The sequence below is a fragment of the Myotis myotis genome, unplaced genomic scaffold (genome assembly GCF_014108235.1).
Source record: "Myotis myotis isolate mMyoMyo1 unplaced genomic scaffold, mMyoMyo1.p scaffold_m19_p_3, whole genome shotgun sequence".
In the NCBI taxonomy this organism is placed as follows: Eukaryota; Metazoa; Chordata; class Mammalia; order Chiroptera; family Vespertilionidae; genus Myotis; species Myotis myotis.
In genome coordinates this window covers 188,896,605-188,916,035 of record NW_023416335.1, presented here as the reverse complement: position 1 = coordinate 188,916,035, position 19,431 = coordinate 188,896,605, and the positions used below count along the sequence as shown (strand labels likewise).

At 39.0% G+C, this 19,431-nt stretch overlaps 1 protein-coding gene across 5 annotated transcripts in view; it reads right to left on the bottom strand.

Annotated features, from left to right (window-relative positions):
• The window catches only part of LRP6 (LDL receptor related protein 6), a 137,859-nt gene extending 118,832 nt beyond the window's left edge, over window positions 1-19,027 (bottom strand). For 4 of the 5 annotated variants that reach the window (XM_036297545.1, XM_036297546.1, XM_036297549.1 and 1 more), the window contains exon 1: window positions 18,731-19,025. In XM_036297545.1, the coding sequence (XP_036153438.1) occupies window positions 18,731-18,785 (55 nt within the window). In that variant the 5' untranslated portion in view covers window positions 18,786-19,025. Of the gene's footprint in view, window positions 1-18,730 lie in introns of all 5 variants that reach the window. The other variant, XM_036297548.1, reaches the window with a different exon arrangement.
• Between the last annotated feature and the right edge of the window lie 404 nt (window positions 19,028-19,431).

Genomic DNA, 19,431 nt, shown 5'->3' with positions numbered 1-19,431 from the left:
TATTTATTGGGCACCTTTCTCTATGGCACTATGCTTGGAAAACTGTGTGCCAAATCTATGGCATTAGGTGATAGCTAAATGTCTTATGACTGTCAAGTTAAACATTAACATTTCTACTGAACTACAAAATCCAAAGGAATTTTCTGGTCATTTAAGCCTTCCTTCATAGTACAAGAAAAAAAAAGTGTGTGTGTGTGTGTGTGTGTGTGTGTGTGTGTGTGTAAGTTAGCAGTACTGATCATTTATAATTAAGGATTTTTAAAGAACTGTATGTAAACCTACACGTATTGAAAGGAAATCACAGAGTTCATCCTAACTACCCTTCTGATACTTAAATACTTTCTACTATACTGTCACCAATATCTATTTAGCAATATATTAATGCGATATCTAAAAGGTATACTTTGATCTGCAATACTTTCAATCTACTAAAGAAATACATTGGATCCACACATACTTGCTCCTAGTTATAGCATATATGCCCTCAATATCTTCCATTCCAAAGAAGTTACCTTCTGACTTCCTAAAACCCATATAACCCAAACAGCCACCATCATTTCTTTAGTGGGACCTACATGGGTATGTAAGAATCCTATTTTCCTTTAGTAACTTCCTACCAAACTTTCACTAGTCGCCTTTCTAAATGTTTTCTGCATTCCTAAGACAACGTTCAGGCTTTGAATCATTCATTTTCAGATCTCATAATCTTAGTGAAGCAGGAAGCAAGGTAAAATGTCTTAACATCCTCAACACTTTTCCTTCCCTTTTCTACTTCTAATACTTCAACTTTATCCAACTCAAAAAGCTTTCTGATTTCCTTTGCCTAAAATAAAAAGTCTCACCTTGGCCAGCACGCATTAGGGCTTAGAGCACTGGCCCGAGCACCGAAGGATGGCAGGTTCAACTCCTGGTCAACGGCATGTACCTGGGTTGCAGGTTTGATTTTTAGATCAAATTGTGGAAAATTTCTTTTAAATATTAGTTAATATGTTTACCATGTTACTATTGTGCAGGCAACTGTGTTAAGAATTGGGGATAAAATTAGTTATAAGATATGGCTCCTGTTCCCAAGGGGCAGAGATCCTAGTTGAAATTGGAAATACTCTCTTAGAAAATGCCAGTATCGCCCTGGCTGCTATGACTCAGTTGGTTGGAGTGTCATCCTGTACACCAAAAGGTGATGGGTTTGATTCCCCGTCAAGACACATTATCCAAAAAAATTTATATTGAGTACTGGCCAAATGCTCACAAATGCCCCATTGAATTGGCTTGACCAAAGTTAGTCAGGCTTCTCTCTTCCTCATAGACCCCTAAATTTTATCTAGCTCTAAACAAGCCAATAAAGAGCTCTTTAATACTTAAAAAGTAATTAATGTTTTTATTGATTTTAGAGATCAGCTGCCTCCCACACGCACCACAACCAGAGATCGAACCCGCAACCTGGTACGTGCCCAGATTGGGAATCAACTGGCTACCTTTCAGTGCATGGGACAACGCTCAACCAATGAACTCTTAGTCCTCTTTTAAGGATTCATTCTGAGCATCAGCTGACTACAGAAAAAGATATATCTCCTGTTAAACTGCCCCTGTCAGGCCATCTGCTAACCCTCACTTGCTTATCCCACTCTCCCACAAAGATCCTGCTGGCACTATTCACTTCTATAAGAGAAAAAAGCCTTTTTGTGTTTGATTTCAAAATACCTGCATATCTCATGGTCAGAGCATTCTCCCTATTGAAATAGTATTTTAAAATAAAGTCTCTCCCTAAATAAGGATTTTTTTTAATTGGTATCTGTATGGTGATGTGACTTGGATGAGGATTGGACGTCACCTATGAACCCTTGCCATCCTCATTTCAGTACTGTCACTTTGTGAGTCATTTAAACTCCTCTCCTGTTCAGAGGAGGGATCTTTCTCTGAGTTCAATTCTTAAAAACAGTACTCCATCTTGTCTATAGCAACATAGTAAAGAATTACTTTAATATTTTCAAGTAAAGAAAATTTTTCTTTGGCTCTTTTGTGTAGAGAATCACGCCCTGACTCGAGTCAGAATATTCCCAGCTCTACTACGAGGCCTCTTCTATTTTCCCTGGAGTCCTCACAGGAGAATATCCTTTCCAAGTCTCTTTACTAGGTGTAGCGATTAATAAGGCGATTTTTTCGACAGATGGAGTTACACATATGTTGATATATATGCGATTTGATATGTATGCTATTTTGTTGTATTGACAACAAGCTTCAAAACTTCGTATGTCAAATTTGCTGAAGGTGTTAACATCATAGATATTTTTACGCTTAAAAATGTCAAAGTTCGTGCCAAAAAAAGAGCATTTGCGGGAAGTTTTAATTCATTATTTTATTCTGAAGAAAAGTGCTGCTGAATACTTCGGGAAGCTTATGGTGAACATGCTCCATCTCAAGATACTTGTGAACACTGTTTTAAATGCTTTAAAAGTGATGGTTTTGATGTGAAAGACAAAGAACGTCCAGGTCAACTGAAAAAGTTTGAAGACCAACAATTACAAGCATTATTGGATGAAGATGCATGTCAAATTCCAAAACAACTTGCAGAAAGATTAAACGTTGCTCAGCAAACAATTTCCAATCATTTACAATGGGAAAGATATTAAAGGAAGGAAAATGGGTGCCACATCAACTGAACGAAAGACAAATGGAAAACCGAAAAGTCATTAGTAAAATGTTGCTTCAACGGCACGAAAGTCTTTTTTGCATTGAACTGTGTGACTTGCAATGAAAAGTGGATTTATTTTGAGAATCCCAAATGTACAATATCATGGGTTGATCCAGGTCAACCATCAACATCGACTGCAAGGCCAAATCGCATTTGGTGGGATCAGGAAGGTGTGGTGTATTATGAGCTTCTAAAAACAGGTGAAACTGTTAATACTGATTGCTACTGACAACAAATCAATTTGAACCACTGATTGCTACTGACAACAAATAATCAATTTGAACCACGCTTTGATCGTGAAACGACCAGAATGTTCTAGAAGACACAGAAAAGTAATTTTGTTTCATGATGACCCACCATCACATACTTCAAAACCAGTTAAGGACACATTAGAAGATCTTGCCTGGGAAGTATTAACCCACCCACCATATTCACCAGCCTTGCTCCTTCAGATTACCACTTGTTCTGATCAATGGTACACACACTTTCTGAGCAGCACTTCAAAATGTACAAAGAAGTGGAAAATTGGGTCTCTGAATGGTTTGCCTCAAAACAAGAAAAGTTCTATTGGGATGGTATCCACAAATTACCTGAAAGATGGGGAAATGTGTAGCTAGCGATGGACATTACTTTGAATAAAGCCCTTTTGATGTTTCTCTTGAAATTATCGTGTTTTCTTAGATTACAAAATCCGCATTATTAAACGGTACACCTAGTAAATCCCTATGTCTGATTTAAATTTCTAATCCCATAGGTAACTCTCATTCTATTGGGATCTATAGCAGGGTCTCTCTTTTCCGCATCCAGCACGGAAAGAGAATGATCCGGTTCTTTGAGTAGGGGGGCTGGGGATTGAGAAATGAAATAAAGAGACAAGACACAAAGATGGAAGGAAAAGGCTGGGACCGGGTGGGACCCGCCATCCTCTTCTGAGGGAGAGACAGGGACCCAGCACCAAAGCAGCGTGTTTATTTTATAACCCAAATACCAGGAGGTTTCACCAAAACTCAAGATATTGGAGCTTGGGTGGGCATGAGTCCTATTCATTCCTGGTGCTAGACTGGATTTACGTGTCAAAAGCCACTCCCGGACACCTGGGCAAAGATGAAAGTCAATGCTGAGAACACTTCTGCCTTTTTGGTAAGATGTGTATCCAAGACGGGGCTCTGCCTGTTGCCTTGGGTTCAGCTGACAATTATTAAGGAAAAATGCCCATGTGCCTTCCCAGGGGGCCCTCTACAGGAAACCTTCCCTCTTCTTCCACTGACTGCACACTTCACCATACAAAACTACTTCAAGTTCAAAAACTTCAAAAATAGCAAAATTTTCCTAAAGATAATTTAGAACATCAATATCCTCCTTAGGGAAATTTAGGAGCTCCCCGAACTGGCTCACCTAAAATCTCTCCTTTCCCATCGCCCTCTGCTCTTCTTTCCTCCTTTTTACCACCCTCTGCCTTGCCTTTAGCTCTCTTAACCTATCCTCCTTTAATACTCCAGTCTCCACCATCCTTCTATCCACCCCTGTCAGATCTTCCTCTTCCCATTCCAATCCCTTATCTCCTTGTAGTCATTCCAGCTTTAAGGTTCCCTTTTCCCCACTAGGGACTTATGAGGGGATCAAGGACCTGAAGTTAAAAAACCGAATTGGAAACAGGCTGAATCTGTTAGCCATTCAGATGAGCTTTAGAAACACCCAGATAGCCCTTGGTCTCTCTTCATTCCCTCACCCAACATTTAGTCCACAACTTTCATAAGACTACACATCAGAGCAAAAAAAATCTTAAAGGTCTCCTCCACAAATATTGTTGAGGACACTTCAGCCCTCATATTGACTTAGCAGGAAACACAATTATGCTTTTAAAAAATGTAAAGGTAAAGAAAGGACAAGAACTAGTTCTGTTATACCACCAGTGAGTTGTAAATTTCAAACTGAAGTTAAGCTCTCTGTGTCTATATGTCTTCATGTTATGTGTACATATGTTATGTATATAAAATATTTCCCTACCTCCAGACAGTATTACCAATTATAATTTTAGATTACAAAATCCCTTAAATGAGTCCTATTCTGATATACTTGAAGATAAATGGGACCTCATATAAATTAAATATTCCTAGGATTTTCGGAAATTAAACTTCTCATACTTTGAAAGGTATTTTTACAGAAACTAACCCAAATGTTTTAAGAATCTGTTAACATTTAAACAAATCTTTGGCAAATAAGACTAGTTAAATATTGCTGGTTTAATAAAAAACAGCTGTCTTTTGAGTTATCAGCATTAAGTATAACACAAGCATATATTTTTATTCTACTTGAATATGTTCTTCCTAAACTTTTACAAATTTTTAATAGAGTAAACGAGCATTTCATCTACATTTGTAGCTAGCCAAGTTAATTATTATTCTGACAAACTTTATTTCAACAGTTATTATGTTTTATAATAAGCAAACTTGAAGATAGTTTCCAAAATCTTTTAATAACTTAAAACTTTACACTTATGCTAAGGTGATTCATGGATATTCATTAAATACCTATGTAACTTCAAAGTAAGAGAGAACAGTGAAATATAGAAGCATTCCTATTTTATACAGTTCGTTGTGGTTTTTTTGCCTCTTATTTTTATAGTACCAAAAGCTTTATATATCTGAGTCTATTTCATGAACATACTCATTTTTGCTACATTAAGAAGTTGTACTATCACAAAGTATATGGCTATAAAAAGTTGCAAGATGTATATTCATAAGCTCTGCCAGTCTACTTTAGTCATAGCACAGACAGTTCACAATTATTCACCTCATAGTTTTCTCTGAAAATAGTACGTACTATAATTTTAAATTACAATTTTATGCTAATGAGACTACTAAGAGAAATAGTGACAGAAAAGAACACTGTATGCAAAGTATGTAGGATGTGTTTTTAGTAAGGAAAAAGAGTCCGGCCGTGTTGCTCAGTGGTTTAGTGTCATGATTCAATTCCAGTCAGGGCACATGCCTGGGTTGTGGGCTCAATCCCCAGTAGGAGGCATGTAGGAGGCAGCTGATCAATGATTCTCTCATCATTGATGTTTCTCTCTCTCTCTCTCTCTCTCCCTCTCCCTCCCCCTCTCTGAAATCAATAAAAAAATATTTTAAAATTTTAAAATAAAAGAAATAAGGAAGAAGAAAACAGCCCTAAAGTAAAAATGACTAATTCCTTCAGAATGAGAAAGAGAAAAAATGTAGAACAAAACCTGAATGGATATAGAAACTTATAAAGAGTTCATGAAAAAGGAATTTTGTTTGTTGTGGTAACAGCCAGCTAAGATTTCATGAGCTTATTTGTAAGGTTTTCAAAAAGCACTTGAGTATCAAATATTAAACTGATGCAAAGCTAAAATTTGGTTTTCTATTAAAATGGCAAAATTTTCTTGGGTTATTGCTCTGCTCTTAATAAAGTTTATAAAAGGTTTTCTAAGTAATCTCCCTAGAAGGCAAAGATTCTTTGTGTTATCAGAATTTCCTGTGCTTAATGTTGACTTTGTCATGTCTGATTACAGTAATGCACAGCATAACAAAGTTTTGGTCAACAACACACTGTCTATGACAGTGGTCCCATCCTATATAATAAAAGCCTAATATGCAAATCGACTGAACGGCGGAACAACCGGTGGAAAAACTGGTCGCTATGACACGCACTGACCACCAGGGAGCAGATGCTCAATGCAGGAGCTGCCCCCAGCCCACAGGCCCCAGGCCAGCCAAGGCAGGTGCCAGCGGGGGCCGCCCTGATCACCCCACCGGTCACCCGCAGAGGGAGGCAACCAGCAGCGGTGGTGGTGGGACACTCAGGGGGCAGGACCGGCTGGCGAGTGGGCAGTGCCAGGCCAGCCAAGGCAGGTGCCAGTAGGGGCCCCCCAATCGCCCTGCCGGTCACCCTACAGATCAGCCCTGACTGCTGGCCAGGCCTAGGGACCCTCCTCATGCACCAGGCCTCTAGTATGATTATAATGGAGCTGAAAAACTATCACCTACTGACATCATAGCTGTCATAGCATTATGGTACAATGCATTACTTACATGTTTGTGGTAATGCTGGTATAAACAAATCTACTGCACTGCTAGTCATATAAAAGCATAGCACATAAAATTATGTATAACACATAACACTAAATAATAATAATAATAATAATAATAATAATAATAATAAATGGCTGGTGAATTTACCATACTATACTTATCTTTTTTGTGTATGTACCGAAACCTGGGACTGGACCACTTTTTATCATTATTTTAGACTGTACTCCAACTAGTTATTAAAAAATTTGCTACAAAACAGTATGCTGTTACACCAGCAGCAGCCTCATACATATTTACCACATGTCTTGATTGCATCATTTCCTCTTGCACTTGATTTAATCTCATGTTGTTTTATACAGAAACTTGCTGTATAGATAGGCTTATAGGCTAGGAGCAAAAGACTATCTATACCAGTGACATTCAACCTTTTTCATCTCATGGCACACATAAACTCATTACTAAAATTCTGCAGCACATCAAAAGTGTATTTTTTGCCAATCTGATTTTAAAAGGGTATAATTTTTATTCACTCATACTGGACGGCTATTGTTGTATTGGCTGTTGTCATTTTTTTATTTGACAATCTAAGAGAAAAGAGGTCAGTGCCTCTGACTAAAATAGTCAGGCATTGAATGTTTTAAAAATTCTTGCAGGCCCTGGCCATTGTGGTGCAGTTGGCTGAGTGTTGTCCCATGAACCCCAAGGTCACAGGTTCAATTTCCTGTCAGGGCACATACCCAGATTTCCAGCTCGATCCCAGAGAGTTGGGGTACATACAGGAGGCAGCCAATCGATTTATCTATCTCTCTCTCTCTCTTTTTCTCTCTCTCTTTCTCTCCCCCCTCTTCCTCTCTCTCTAAAAAATTCAATCAAAACATTTTTTAAAAATTCTTACAGCACACCACTTGAAAATTGCTGGGTTCTGTATCCCATTTAGCCTAGGTGTGTAGTAGGTTATCCTATCTAGGTTTATGTAAGTATACTCTATGACGTTTGCACAATGACATAAGCACCTAATGATGCATTTCGCAGAACATATCCCCACAAAATTGTAATATAATGTTAATCAATACATTAAGCAGAGCATGACTGTACTTATATAAACAAAGTCTTCTCAATTTTGAAAGAGCTAAGGTTCTTTACCATCATGTTCCCCCCTATGTAAACTTATTAAAAAGATTTTTGGCACTTTGGTTAAATAGGTAGTCATGTGTTTTTTCTCATGACCTATTTAATCAATTTTCAAACCTCTTGATTTTTTACATTCTGTCTTTTCAAAATCAAATGGTCCCTTGAGGTTCACAAGAATTTATTCTTTCACCTGGTAAAAGAGAGGTGTTAAAAATAATTAGGTTTATTTGATCAATGTCATGATTTGCATGCGAAGCATTGTCAAATCAAAAGAGATTACCCTCCCCAAGGTTAAATCTGTATGGGTAAAATGTTAATATGATTAGTTCAGAAATTGTATACTGTTCCCAGAAATTAATTAGTACTCTCACTGTCCATGATGTTTATATTTATTAAGAGTCCCAGGGCTGCTTTGCCTAATATTAGACAACAGTATAGTATCACAAGTCATAATTTCAGTTATACTTTTTTTATTTTATATTAATAACATATTTATGTCAAGTTGCTCACAATTTGACTTCTTTAATTTGAATACAGCATACTCTAGATAGCTAACTGGGGATTCACATCACTTACTTTATGGACTTTTATTACACAAATGTTTAGGACACAGGCTTACTCTTCTTTAAAAGAATGTTAATAGCCCTGACTGGTTTGGCTCAGTGGATAGAGCGTCAACCTGGGGACTGAAGGATCCCGGGCTCAATTCCAGTCAGGGGCATGTGCCTTGGTTGCTGGCACATCCCCAGTGGGGGGTGTGCAGGAGGCAGCTGATCGATGTTTCTCTCTCATCGATGTTTCTGACTCTCTGTCTCTCTCCCTTCCTCTCTGTAAGAAATCAATGAAATATATTTTAAAAAAATAAAATAAAATAAATAAAAGGTTAATAATTATATTTTGTCTAAAACTGCTTTGGCCCTGGCTGGTTTGGCTCAGTAGATAGAGCCGGCAGACTGAAGGGTCCCAGGTTCGAGTCCAGTCAAGGGCCCGTGCCCAGGTTTCGGGCTCAATCCCCAGTGGGGAGTGTGCAGGAGGCAGCCGATCGATAATTCTTTCTCATCATTGATATTGATGTTTCTGTCTCTCTCTCCCTCTCCTCTCTAAAATCAATAAAAATATATTTTAAAAAATAACTTAATGCTTTCAACCTCTAATGAGAGACATGTATTGTAATATATAAAAAGTATAAAAATAAAAAAACTGCTTTGGATTGATTTGATTTTGATTTGTATGTCACAAAAACAAACTTCATTGTCAACTGCATTTTTTTTTTCAGAGAGGAAGGGAGAGACAGAAACATCAATGATGAGAGAGCATCATTGATCTGCTGCCTCCTGTACAAGCCCACAACCTGGGTATGTGCCCTTACCGGGAATTGAACTGTGACCTCCTGGTTCATAGGTCAACACTCAACCACTGAGCCATGCTGGCCGGGCAACTGCATTATCTTTTTTATTAAAAATTCTCATCAGATCTTTCACTTTTAAAAGTATCAGTAATAAGTTAATCACCATCATTTTTTAAGTCTTTTGTAATCTACAGATAGTTTTTTGGTTTATTCCAATGATTCCCTGAAAGTGCTTACACATGAGCTATAGGCCAGAGTGTTTGTCTTCAACTATAAAAAAAAAAAGGACTGTTGAAAAATGACTATACCAGGTACTCTTGGGCACAAGCCTCTGATGGCATCACTTAAATAACTTTGAGGCTATATCAGTGGACTGAGTCAGGATTTCCCAAAAGCTAGTGGATAAACAGATGGATTCAGGAAACTACTAACCCAAGATCTAGCAGAACAAGAATTAATTACACAGGACTGAATAAACTGATGAAGGATTATAATGGGCTTTGTTAAAATATTGCTGATGCTTTAATGTCCTGTTTTTTGGATATAAGGAATTCCCGTCTCTTTAAGCTACCTATAACTTATTAACAATTTAAGCAAACTATCCCTTTGTAAACAAAAATGAAACATTTACCTTTTTCTCCCTGCCTGACACCTCCATAATTCAAAGATTCTTATTGAGTATTCATATTTTCAGGCCAATATAATTAGCATAGGATCAGGAAGAGTCTGTCCTCCTCGTTGGAAACACTGGTTATACATCCAAGGCTTTGATTGGAATGCCATATTTGAAAGTGGTGCTCATTTAATCAAATATGATCAGACACTTTTAGGGCGCTATGGTTGACTTTACCAAGCCAATGCTTACTTGCAGTCCTCATAGGAAAACTGGACTGATACCTGCTTACAGCGTTTCCAGCCTTACAGGTGAAGTAAGCAAGGTCACTTCTAGGCAGGCTCAGGAATCCTAAGATACTAAGATACTTTGAGAACTTAAGAAATTCACCCAAATCTATAGATACTGCAAATGAAACATGATGGTGATGTTTTAGCTTGGCTTCGCAGACTCAATAGGCTTTTATGAAAGTCCAATCCAAGATTCCTTATAAAAACTTCCAGCAAAGCAAATGTAAAAGGCCTAACCTACATAAATAACCAGGCCAAATCTAATGAGACCAACTTCACAATGACTCTTATTTTATCCCATTGTGGACTAAATATTTGTGGCCCCTACCCCCAATATATATGTTGAAGTCCTACATCCTCTCATGTGATAGGATTAGGAGGTGGGAGCTTCAGGAGGTAATTAGGATTAGATCAAGTCATGAGGGTGGAGTCTCGTGAATGGAATTTGTATAAAATTCAAGAAAGAGCTTATTTCCTCTCCCTGCTCTCCACCTTGTGAGAACATAGCGAGGTCAGCAGTCTGCAACAAAGAAGTAGATCCTCACCAGAACCTGACTATTCTGGCACCCTGACCTTGGACTTCCTGCCTCCACACATAAAAAATAAGTTTCTGTTCTTTGTAAGCCACCCAGTCTATACTATTTTTGTTTATAGCAGCTTGAACTAACATATCCCTAATAATGACAAATTTTGTTTTAAACAACAGGAAGCCTGACCAAGTGCTCACAACTGCCCATTACTTATCCACCGGCTTGGCTTGACCAATCTTTAGTCAAGCTTTTCTCCTTTCCCACAATCCCCTAAACTTTGGCTTGCTCTAAATTTAAGCTAGTACACATAGAACTTTTTCCCTTAACAGTTCATTCCAAGCATCAGCTGACTGCAGGAAATAAAAAATTCCATTTATCATGCAATCTGCTCACCCCCACCCACTTGGCCCACATGCCTACAAAATTCCTTCTAGCCATTCTCTATAAAAGAAGTCTTTCTGTGTTTGATTTTGAGATCCCTGCAAATCTGGCTATTAGAAATTTTCCCTATTGTAATAATAATTTTCCCTATTGAATAAAAGTCTCTCCTTACCTAAATCCAGAATTGTTTTTATTTAACCATAATGACAAACCACCCATCTGCAAACTACAAAATTATGCTAACAATTATTTTCCTCTTTCAAAGGTGATTGGTATCATTTTCAAAACCATAAGGCCCAGATAAAATTAGATACATACAAAAAGCACTGCAATATAAAATTACTGTCCAGACCAGCAATCTGGCCTTAGGTCAGTCATACCTCTTTCTAATTTATAAAATGAAGAGGTTGGGCCAGGTAATTTCTAATATCCCTTCTGTCCTAGATATGAATTTGGTAAAAAGGTTTAACTGGGACAAGGCTATTCATAAGTCAATACACAGAAATAATATGCTGGTGACCTACTCAGTGTTTCTCCAGAAAAAAAAAAAAAAAATAGGAACATAGATTTTTTTTAAGATTATTTCTTTAACTTCAAAAACAGATTTCAGAAATAATTTCTCAAGGTAAAAATTCCAACGATCAAACCCACACTCATTCAAAAGTACTCCATATGTCCATACAATGGAATATTATTCAGCCATAAAAGTGAATTTTTGAAATACTGATAATGCTACCACGTGGATGAACCTCGAAAACATTATGCAAGAGAAAGAAGCCAGATACAAAAGGCCACATACGGTATGATCCCATTCATATGAAATGTTCAGAATAGGTAAATCCATAGAGATAAAAAATAGATTAGTGGTTTCCAGAGACTGGGGGGAGGGGGAATGGGAAATGACTGCTAAGGGGCATGGGGCTTCTTCTTGAGGTGATGAAAATGTTCTAGAATTAGATAGTGGTGATGGTTGTACAACCTTGTAAATATACTAAAAACCACTGAACTGGATACTTTTAAAATGAACTTTATGGTATATGAATTATAAGAAATATAATTAAAAGAAATATCTTTTTTTAAATAGTGGGTTAAAAAAGTACTTGAGCACATTAATTATACTATCGATGTAATAGTTAAATCCTAAAACCAGAAAATGTTACATAGCCCACATTTCAAGTTCAACCTCAAGTTCAACCTCAGTTATAAATATGATTTATGTCTATTATGATTAGTTTTTCCTAATTTGTGCTAAAAAAAACTTTATAGTAATCACAAATTTATAATTTAACCATGTCTAATAAAACACAAAATGAAACTCCAAATATAACTGAATACACATGAAAAAATCACATCTTTTTATATTGTTTTAAATATAAAATTTAGAATACCTAATATGTGCAAAGCTCTGGTACATTGTGGTATATGAAAGAAAAAACTCTACTCTTGAAACACCTTTTATCTCACAAAGGGCTGTTGTCCTCACTGGCATAAATCAAGAAACTGTTACAAATAAATACCATATATTGTGTAGATAAGAGTTCATGCTAATGAAGGTCAGCTGTTAGCTTTCCCAGACTTGCAAAATATGCTGTCTTTAAATTGATAGATGGACATAGGCAAATTACACCCCCCATAAAGCTGGTCAACAATGAGAAAGACTTCTATCCCTAAATCCTTTACCTTATGTGGCTTTGGTCCAGGAGTGATCAAGTGATGACTAACCAAGGCCATTAGAGAAAATGCCTTCCTGGTCAAACATACATTATTTGATAAAGGTACAGTTTTCCAGTATCTGAGTCACTATTTTCTTGAAAAATATGACCATTGCTGACCACATTCACCTCTGCATTTTTATTTTTACCAAGAATCTAATCAATAACTTTAGGCCTAGTGTCAGCTAATAACTTAAAAATGCACTTAATTTTTTATTTTTGCCTGAAAATGTGGTTGAACTTCTCATCCACGATTTCCTATCCCTTGCAAGCAAGGTATCACAGAAACAAAAATTAGCAACTCACCCTACAGCTAACAGAATCCCAGCATTGAAGTATCAGTAATTTTCATCAAATTGAACCCAGGCACATTTCAATATTTTCCAGTCCCACATCTGAGTTTCTTGAACCTTTTATGAGGATAACACAAGCTTGAGAAACAAAAGCATATCCTAATAATATCAAGTAACACTGTTTTATTGTATTTATGATGAATTATATTTAAAATGAGTAATTTCAAGGACAAATACCCTATTCTTAGATTGCCCAGTCCATGTATTTGATTAAGTTTCAAAGTTATTCACATGGAGCAGTGTTCTGTTCATTATGTTGGGCTCATTTTACAGAAGATACTAGGAATGGTGAAACGTGCAATGCAGGTAAATGCAGTGTAGCATTTACCGATCCTACAGGGAAAAGTACATCAACTGAACAATTTTAATCATTGTAAACAAAAAATACAGTAAAATTTCTCAATTAGAAAATGTCTTGATAAAATTATTTTGCCCATAGTTAACTCAAATAAGTAAATAAGTATCTCAATCAAATGAACTATTTCTCCTCTAGCATTTTTATAATAATCACCTAAAACAGTGTTAAAGTTGCAATCCTTTAGAAGGTAAAATAAATCTAGTAAATAGTGGCCATCTTATTTATATAAAACAAAATAGAAAATATCAGAAGAGTCAAAAAGGTTAAAAACCACTGACTGAAAACTATTGAGTACCTAAAACAGTGTCTGGCACTTAAATGTTTTCCTGAGCATTAATATTTCATTTAATTTAGCCATGTTAATAATAGTGACCAGTTATTCAAAGTCTACTATGGACTGTGCACTGTACTACCCATTTATAAACATTATTTCATCAGTTCTCAGTCACCTTGTAAGGTATTCCCATCTAACAGAAGAAACGAAAGCTAAATAACTTGCCCAAGGATACATAAAGTGGTAGAAGATTTGAACTTGGTTAGTCAACAAAACCCATACCTTTCTATTATAGTGCTTTCCTTTATAATCTTCTCCAAATAAAAATTTGCAATAAAATTTCCATGATGGAAATAAATTTTCTCATTAGTTGCCCATGGCCTAAACAAAACCATAATCTGTGTTGTTTATCCAATATGTTCAAATTTTAAGTTCACATAAAATATTTTCCATTTATATACTACTTCACAGAATCTTTTTATATTCAAAAAAGGAGTCATTTCTGATAGCCAAAGCATGTGCAACTATATGAAAACAGTATTTCAGTTCAACAAATAGAAAAACCTCCAATTAAAGCAAAAAAAGAAAGAAAGAAAAATTGAACATTCGAAATTATTTTTAGGCTGGTTATAACAGTGAGCTGAAACCTTAAATTTCAAAACCAAATTATCCCTTAGCCAGATGAGCAAACCTTAAAGTAAGTAGTGATGAAAATATCAGATTCAACTTCTGTATATGGAACTGTCATCAAATATCAATTCACATGAATCACCCAATGCTTGAAGGTTCCCTTCAAGTAAGTTGCTTGGAACAAAGGTTCAGCAGAATGTTAAAAAGATTCATGTTAAAATGTATTGTAAAGTTTGAGAATAGTGGGTTAAACAAAGTTAGAACTGGTCTTTCTACCTGGGGATGCCTGAGCCCTTAATATGTACATATGAATAATGAATCTCCAAAAGAAGGATTCATTATCCTAATGAAGGTAAGGTGTACAGAGATTAAGTGACTTATCCAAGGTCACACGACTAGCTAATGGAAAATTTAGAACCTAATTCTCTGGATTCCCACTCCAAAATTCATTCTACCTCCGCAAGACTTCATCATACCTAATATTTAAAAAACCTTTCCAAAAGTCACTTTAAAAAAAAACAACAGTTTTATTGATTTTTAGAGAGGGAGAAGGAAAGGTAGAAACACTGATGAGAGAGAAACATCATCGAATGGCTGCCTCCTGCACGCTCCCCACTTTGGGGATAGAGCCCCCAACCCTGACCAGGAATTGAACTGGTGACCTCTTGGCTCATGAGTCAATGCTCAACCACTGAGCCACACCAGCAGGGCCCAAGGATCACTTTAATAAAAATGTAAGATGACAAACAATAAATAGTGGCTTATCCTGAAAGTATTTACCACAGCCCCACCAAAACAAGTAACCAAAAAACAAAGGTAAGTAGCAAAGAATTTTTATAAAACAACAAAAGCCTCTCCTCCTCAAAGTAAACTGGGACATGGTAATTACAGATTATACACACTGGTGGTATCCAAAACATATATTCTTATAAAAATATTTCCTCTAGCCAAGACCGGTTTGGCTCAGTGGATAGAGCGACGGCTTGCAGACTGAAAGGTCCCAGGTTCGATTCTGGTCAAGGGCATGTACCTGGGTTGCAGGCACATCCCCAGTAGGAGATGTGCAGGAGGCGGCTGATCTATGTTTCTCTCTCATCGATGTTTCTAACTCTCTATCTCTCTCCCTTCCTCTCTGTAAAAAATCAATAAAATATATTTTAAATAAATAAATAAATAAAATGTGTTTTAAAAAAAAAATATTTCCTCTAGAAAATAAGAGATATAATATTTTCTAATCAGTACCTAGCCGTGGGCAAACTACGGCCAGCGGGCCGGATCCGGCCCATTTGAAATGAATAAAACTAAAAAAAAAAAAAGACCGTACCCTTTTATGTAATGATGTTTACTTTGAATTTATATTAGTTCACACAAACACTCCATCCATACTTTTGTTCCAGCCCTCCGGTCCAGTTTAAGAACCCATTGTGGCCCTCGAGTCAAAAAGTTTGCCCACCCCTGACCTAGATGGAACTAAGAGAATAGCAAAAATGACAACCTAGATTGCGAGGTACATCAGAGCAGCAACCATGTCTACTTTGCTCACCAATATACCAGAGCTGGATATATAGTAGGTACTCTATACATACATATTTGCTGAAAGAATGAACAATAAATCCCTGCTCTACCATTACTTAGCTGTAGGATATTGATCAAGGTATAATCTCTCTGAATCTGAGTTTCCCCACTTGCAAATAAAGCTGTTAGACCAAAATGATCAATATCTCTTCTATCTTTAAGAATTCATGAATCTTAAACAAATAAAATCTCAAATCCCCAGCATTTGAGGATATGTCCACAATCAAAAATTTTAACAAAAAGTAACATTTGCAGGTCACTTCACATTCATTACTTCATTCATTACACCCAATAAACCTGCAAATTAGAGCAATATTACTATCTATATTTTACAGGTAAAGAAACTGAGGGCCAGAAAAATTGACTGACTAGACCAGAAATACAAAGTGAAATATGGAGTTTAAACCCAGGATTTTAGGATTGAAATCTCCAATTCTTTCCATTACATCTCTAGTGATAGGGGCAGAAACACAGCCTAGATGACAACTGCATTATTTCCTGACTTTCAGCTACTAATATAACAGGGTTACAGGACAAAAGGTCTCCCAATCCTCTCATCATCCCACCTTTCCAATGTTAAAGCTTCAACTCTTCTGTGAAGAAAAATGACTTTAAATGCAACAAATTAACCACATTTTTCTCCTTGGAGTCTAAGTTAACTAATATCGCTATTATAACAGAGAATGACATTATTAAATAATGAAAAGAATCTAAATTATGAATCAAAATCTTTCATATCAAAAGATAGTTTTAGCTCAAATAATATGTATTTACAGTCAAGTACTGTTAAATTCAAAGACCACCTTATACCATTATTATGCTACATTTAAAATGAAAACTCCACTTCTGGCAACTTTGTCTGCTAGTGGAAATGAGGCTATTTAAACCACTGATTCTTAGGTCTTGTTACAATACTACCAATACTTCAAAATAATACTTCAAGTGCAACATCTCTTAATTCCAATAATGATAGGCTCAAACTTGGTGTTAAAATAAACAAATGGCATTAACATCATACCCTTCCCCTCCAAAAAATACAATTGGGCAACCAGAAGCATGTTGGCTTATGGATTTAAATGTCCCTTAACTTATCAGCAGACTCCCATATTTGTTAACATTATTAACTTTCTGTCTTAAAATATAGACATATGCGATGACTAATATAATTGTTTCTCACAGCTATGGCAAAACCCCCTTTCAACAGAGAATATACTATACTAAAATAAACACATTTATTAAAACAAAAACCCCTTTCAACAGGGAGTATACTATACTAAAATAAGCACATTTATTAAACCGCTCTGGTACCTAACACCACATTAAATCCACTGCCAAGAAAATTAAATGAGCATTATCTTTCTGGGGTTTGCATGTGGAAACAGTTTGGAATATGCTTAGTGGGTCCTAATTATTAAATATAAGTCGCTATAAGTATAAGTAAATATAAATAAATACAATAATCCTGCAGAAGAGTAAAGAAAAGAATTTTCTCAAAAAGAAAAAAAAAAGGAAAGAAAAAAAGAAAGAGGAAAAAAAGGTCACTCAAGCTCATCCGAAATATATAAACACAGAAAGGGCACACCTGGCTCATTTATATCACAAGATCATTTAGTTACTATATCGTGTGCTCTAAACTTCAGTCCGTTTTGGAGGTTTAACAGAAGTTTAGTTTGTGGTTGTTTTTTTTTTTAAATTAACAGCTAAAAATCTCCACTGACTCAAGAGGTCTCATGCCTGAAAAGAAATGACCATGAACACGAGTGAGAATTTTGACAAAACCCAAAGCTAGTACGAGCCCCTCGCATCAATGAGGACTTGGGTTCCTCTGCTGGTCACTGCTCGGGAGCCTCAGACGCATCCCCACCTTCCACACTGCTAAGTTCGAGAGGAGCCGCGGAAATCTTCCCGGCCAGTCTAACCTCGTGAACTGTCACAGAATAAAAGTCACGGCGTATGTGACAGAGCCACCGATGCACGCGATTCTCAGAGCCAAGGATCCAGGCTCGGCTCGGCTAGTCACCCAACTGCCCCGCCGTCCCCTGGGGAGCGCGCGCAGCAAGGGATACTGAGGTCCCGGACCCAGCTCCTTCCCGCACCAGGATGCCTCTCCCGGTCCGTGCCCACTGCACACTTGCAAGCTCCGAAAATAGCGGCCGGTCGCGAACACCGGGGAGTGCAGCGTTCCCGGTTCATTGCGGGCTGAAGCCCAGGGGAAACCCGGGCCGAACCGCTCGCCTATAACCTCGGAGCCCCTTTCCAACTGCGCTCTCACCCGGGATCATCCTATACCCAACGGAAGCCACGGGTGAGCTGCAACAAGGCCTGGAGAAATAGTCGGAGGGGCCCTAAAAGTTCACGGAAAAGTGGGGGCTCCGCGGGAGGAGACCCACCTTAAAACATCTTGGGCTCCAATACTCCCAAAGCCAAAATACATGCACAGACCCTTCTCCCTCCCTGAGGACTCCAGGCAGGAGACGGACGCACCGACCCTCAGCCACGCCGACAGCGGGGGCTGCAGGGGTTCCCTCCGCCCAGCAGCCCGGCCGGGGCTCCGCGGTGCCCAGAGAAGGTCCGGCAGCCCAGGCGGGGGCTGCAGCGTGGCCGGGCGGAGCGCACAGCCCCCGCTCCCGGCCCCTCTCCCTCCTTCCCCACCACCAGGCCTCTCCTCGCTCCCGGTCCCCCTTTTCTCCTCTCCCCCTCTCCCCCACCCCCCAGACACACACAAAACAAGGCCACCTCCCCCCACCCCGAACCCCACCAACTTTCCCGTGTCCCCGACTCTGCCCACCTCTCAGGAGCACACAGAAGCTGCAGGCCAGGAGGCTCCTCAGCACGGCCCCCATCTTCCCTTCTCGCGTTCTCTCCTCTCACCGGCGAGGGGCGGCCAGCAGAGGCGGAGGCGAGGAGCCGGGGCGGCCGCCGCAGCGGCGGGTCTGCACGCTCATGCTTCCCGGCTTTCCGGAGAGAGAAAGAAAGAAAGGGGCACGTCAGGGCTCCGCGCGCGCCGCCGCCGCCCTCTCTACCGCGCCGCGCTGGTCGGGGCTCGCGCGACGCCAGCGTCTGCTCCCATCCCGCCGCCTCCTCCCCCGGCGCCCCGCTTCCCCCGCGCAGTTCCTCATTCAGCCTCTTCCTCTCACGCAGCGGCGCAGGGATACGGGACGCGCGCCGCCGCTGCCGCCTCTCGGTGCGCGAAGGTCTCCCTGCGCGGGGCCGGACCCTGCCCCGGCACCGCCTCCAGGGCAGTGGAGAAAGGAAATGGGGGCGCCCCCTCGGCCTCTGCTTGGAGACCCCGGGAGATCTGCCTGGCGAGCTCAAGAGACCTGCAGCGGAAAGGCCGTCCGGCGACGCATTCCAATGGGATTCTTTCCCGGGCCGGCGGCTCCGGCTCTCCCCGCGGAGGGTGTGAAGCGACGTCGGACAACATTGGAGCCGGCGTGGTCGGGACTACTTTCTGCGGCTCGGCCGGGCCGCCGCCTGCGCCGCTCTTTG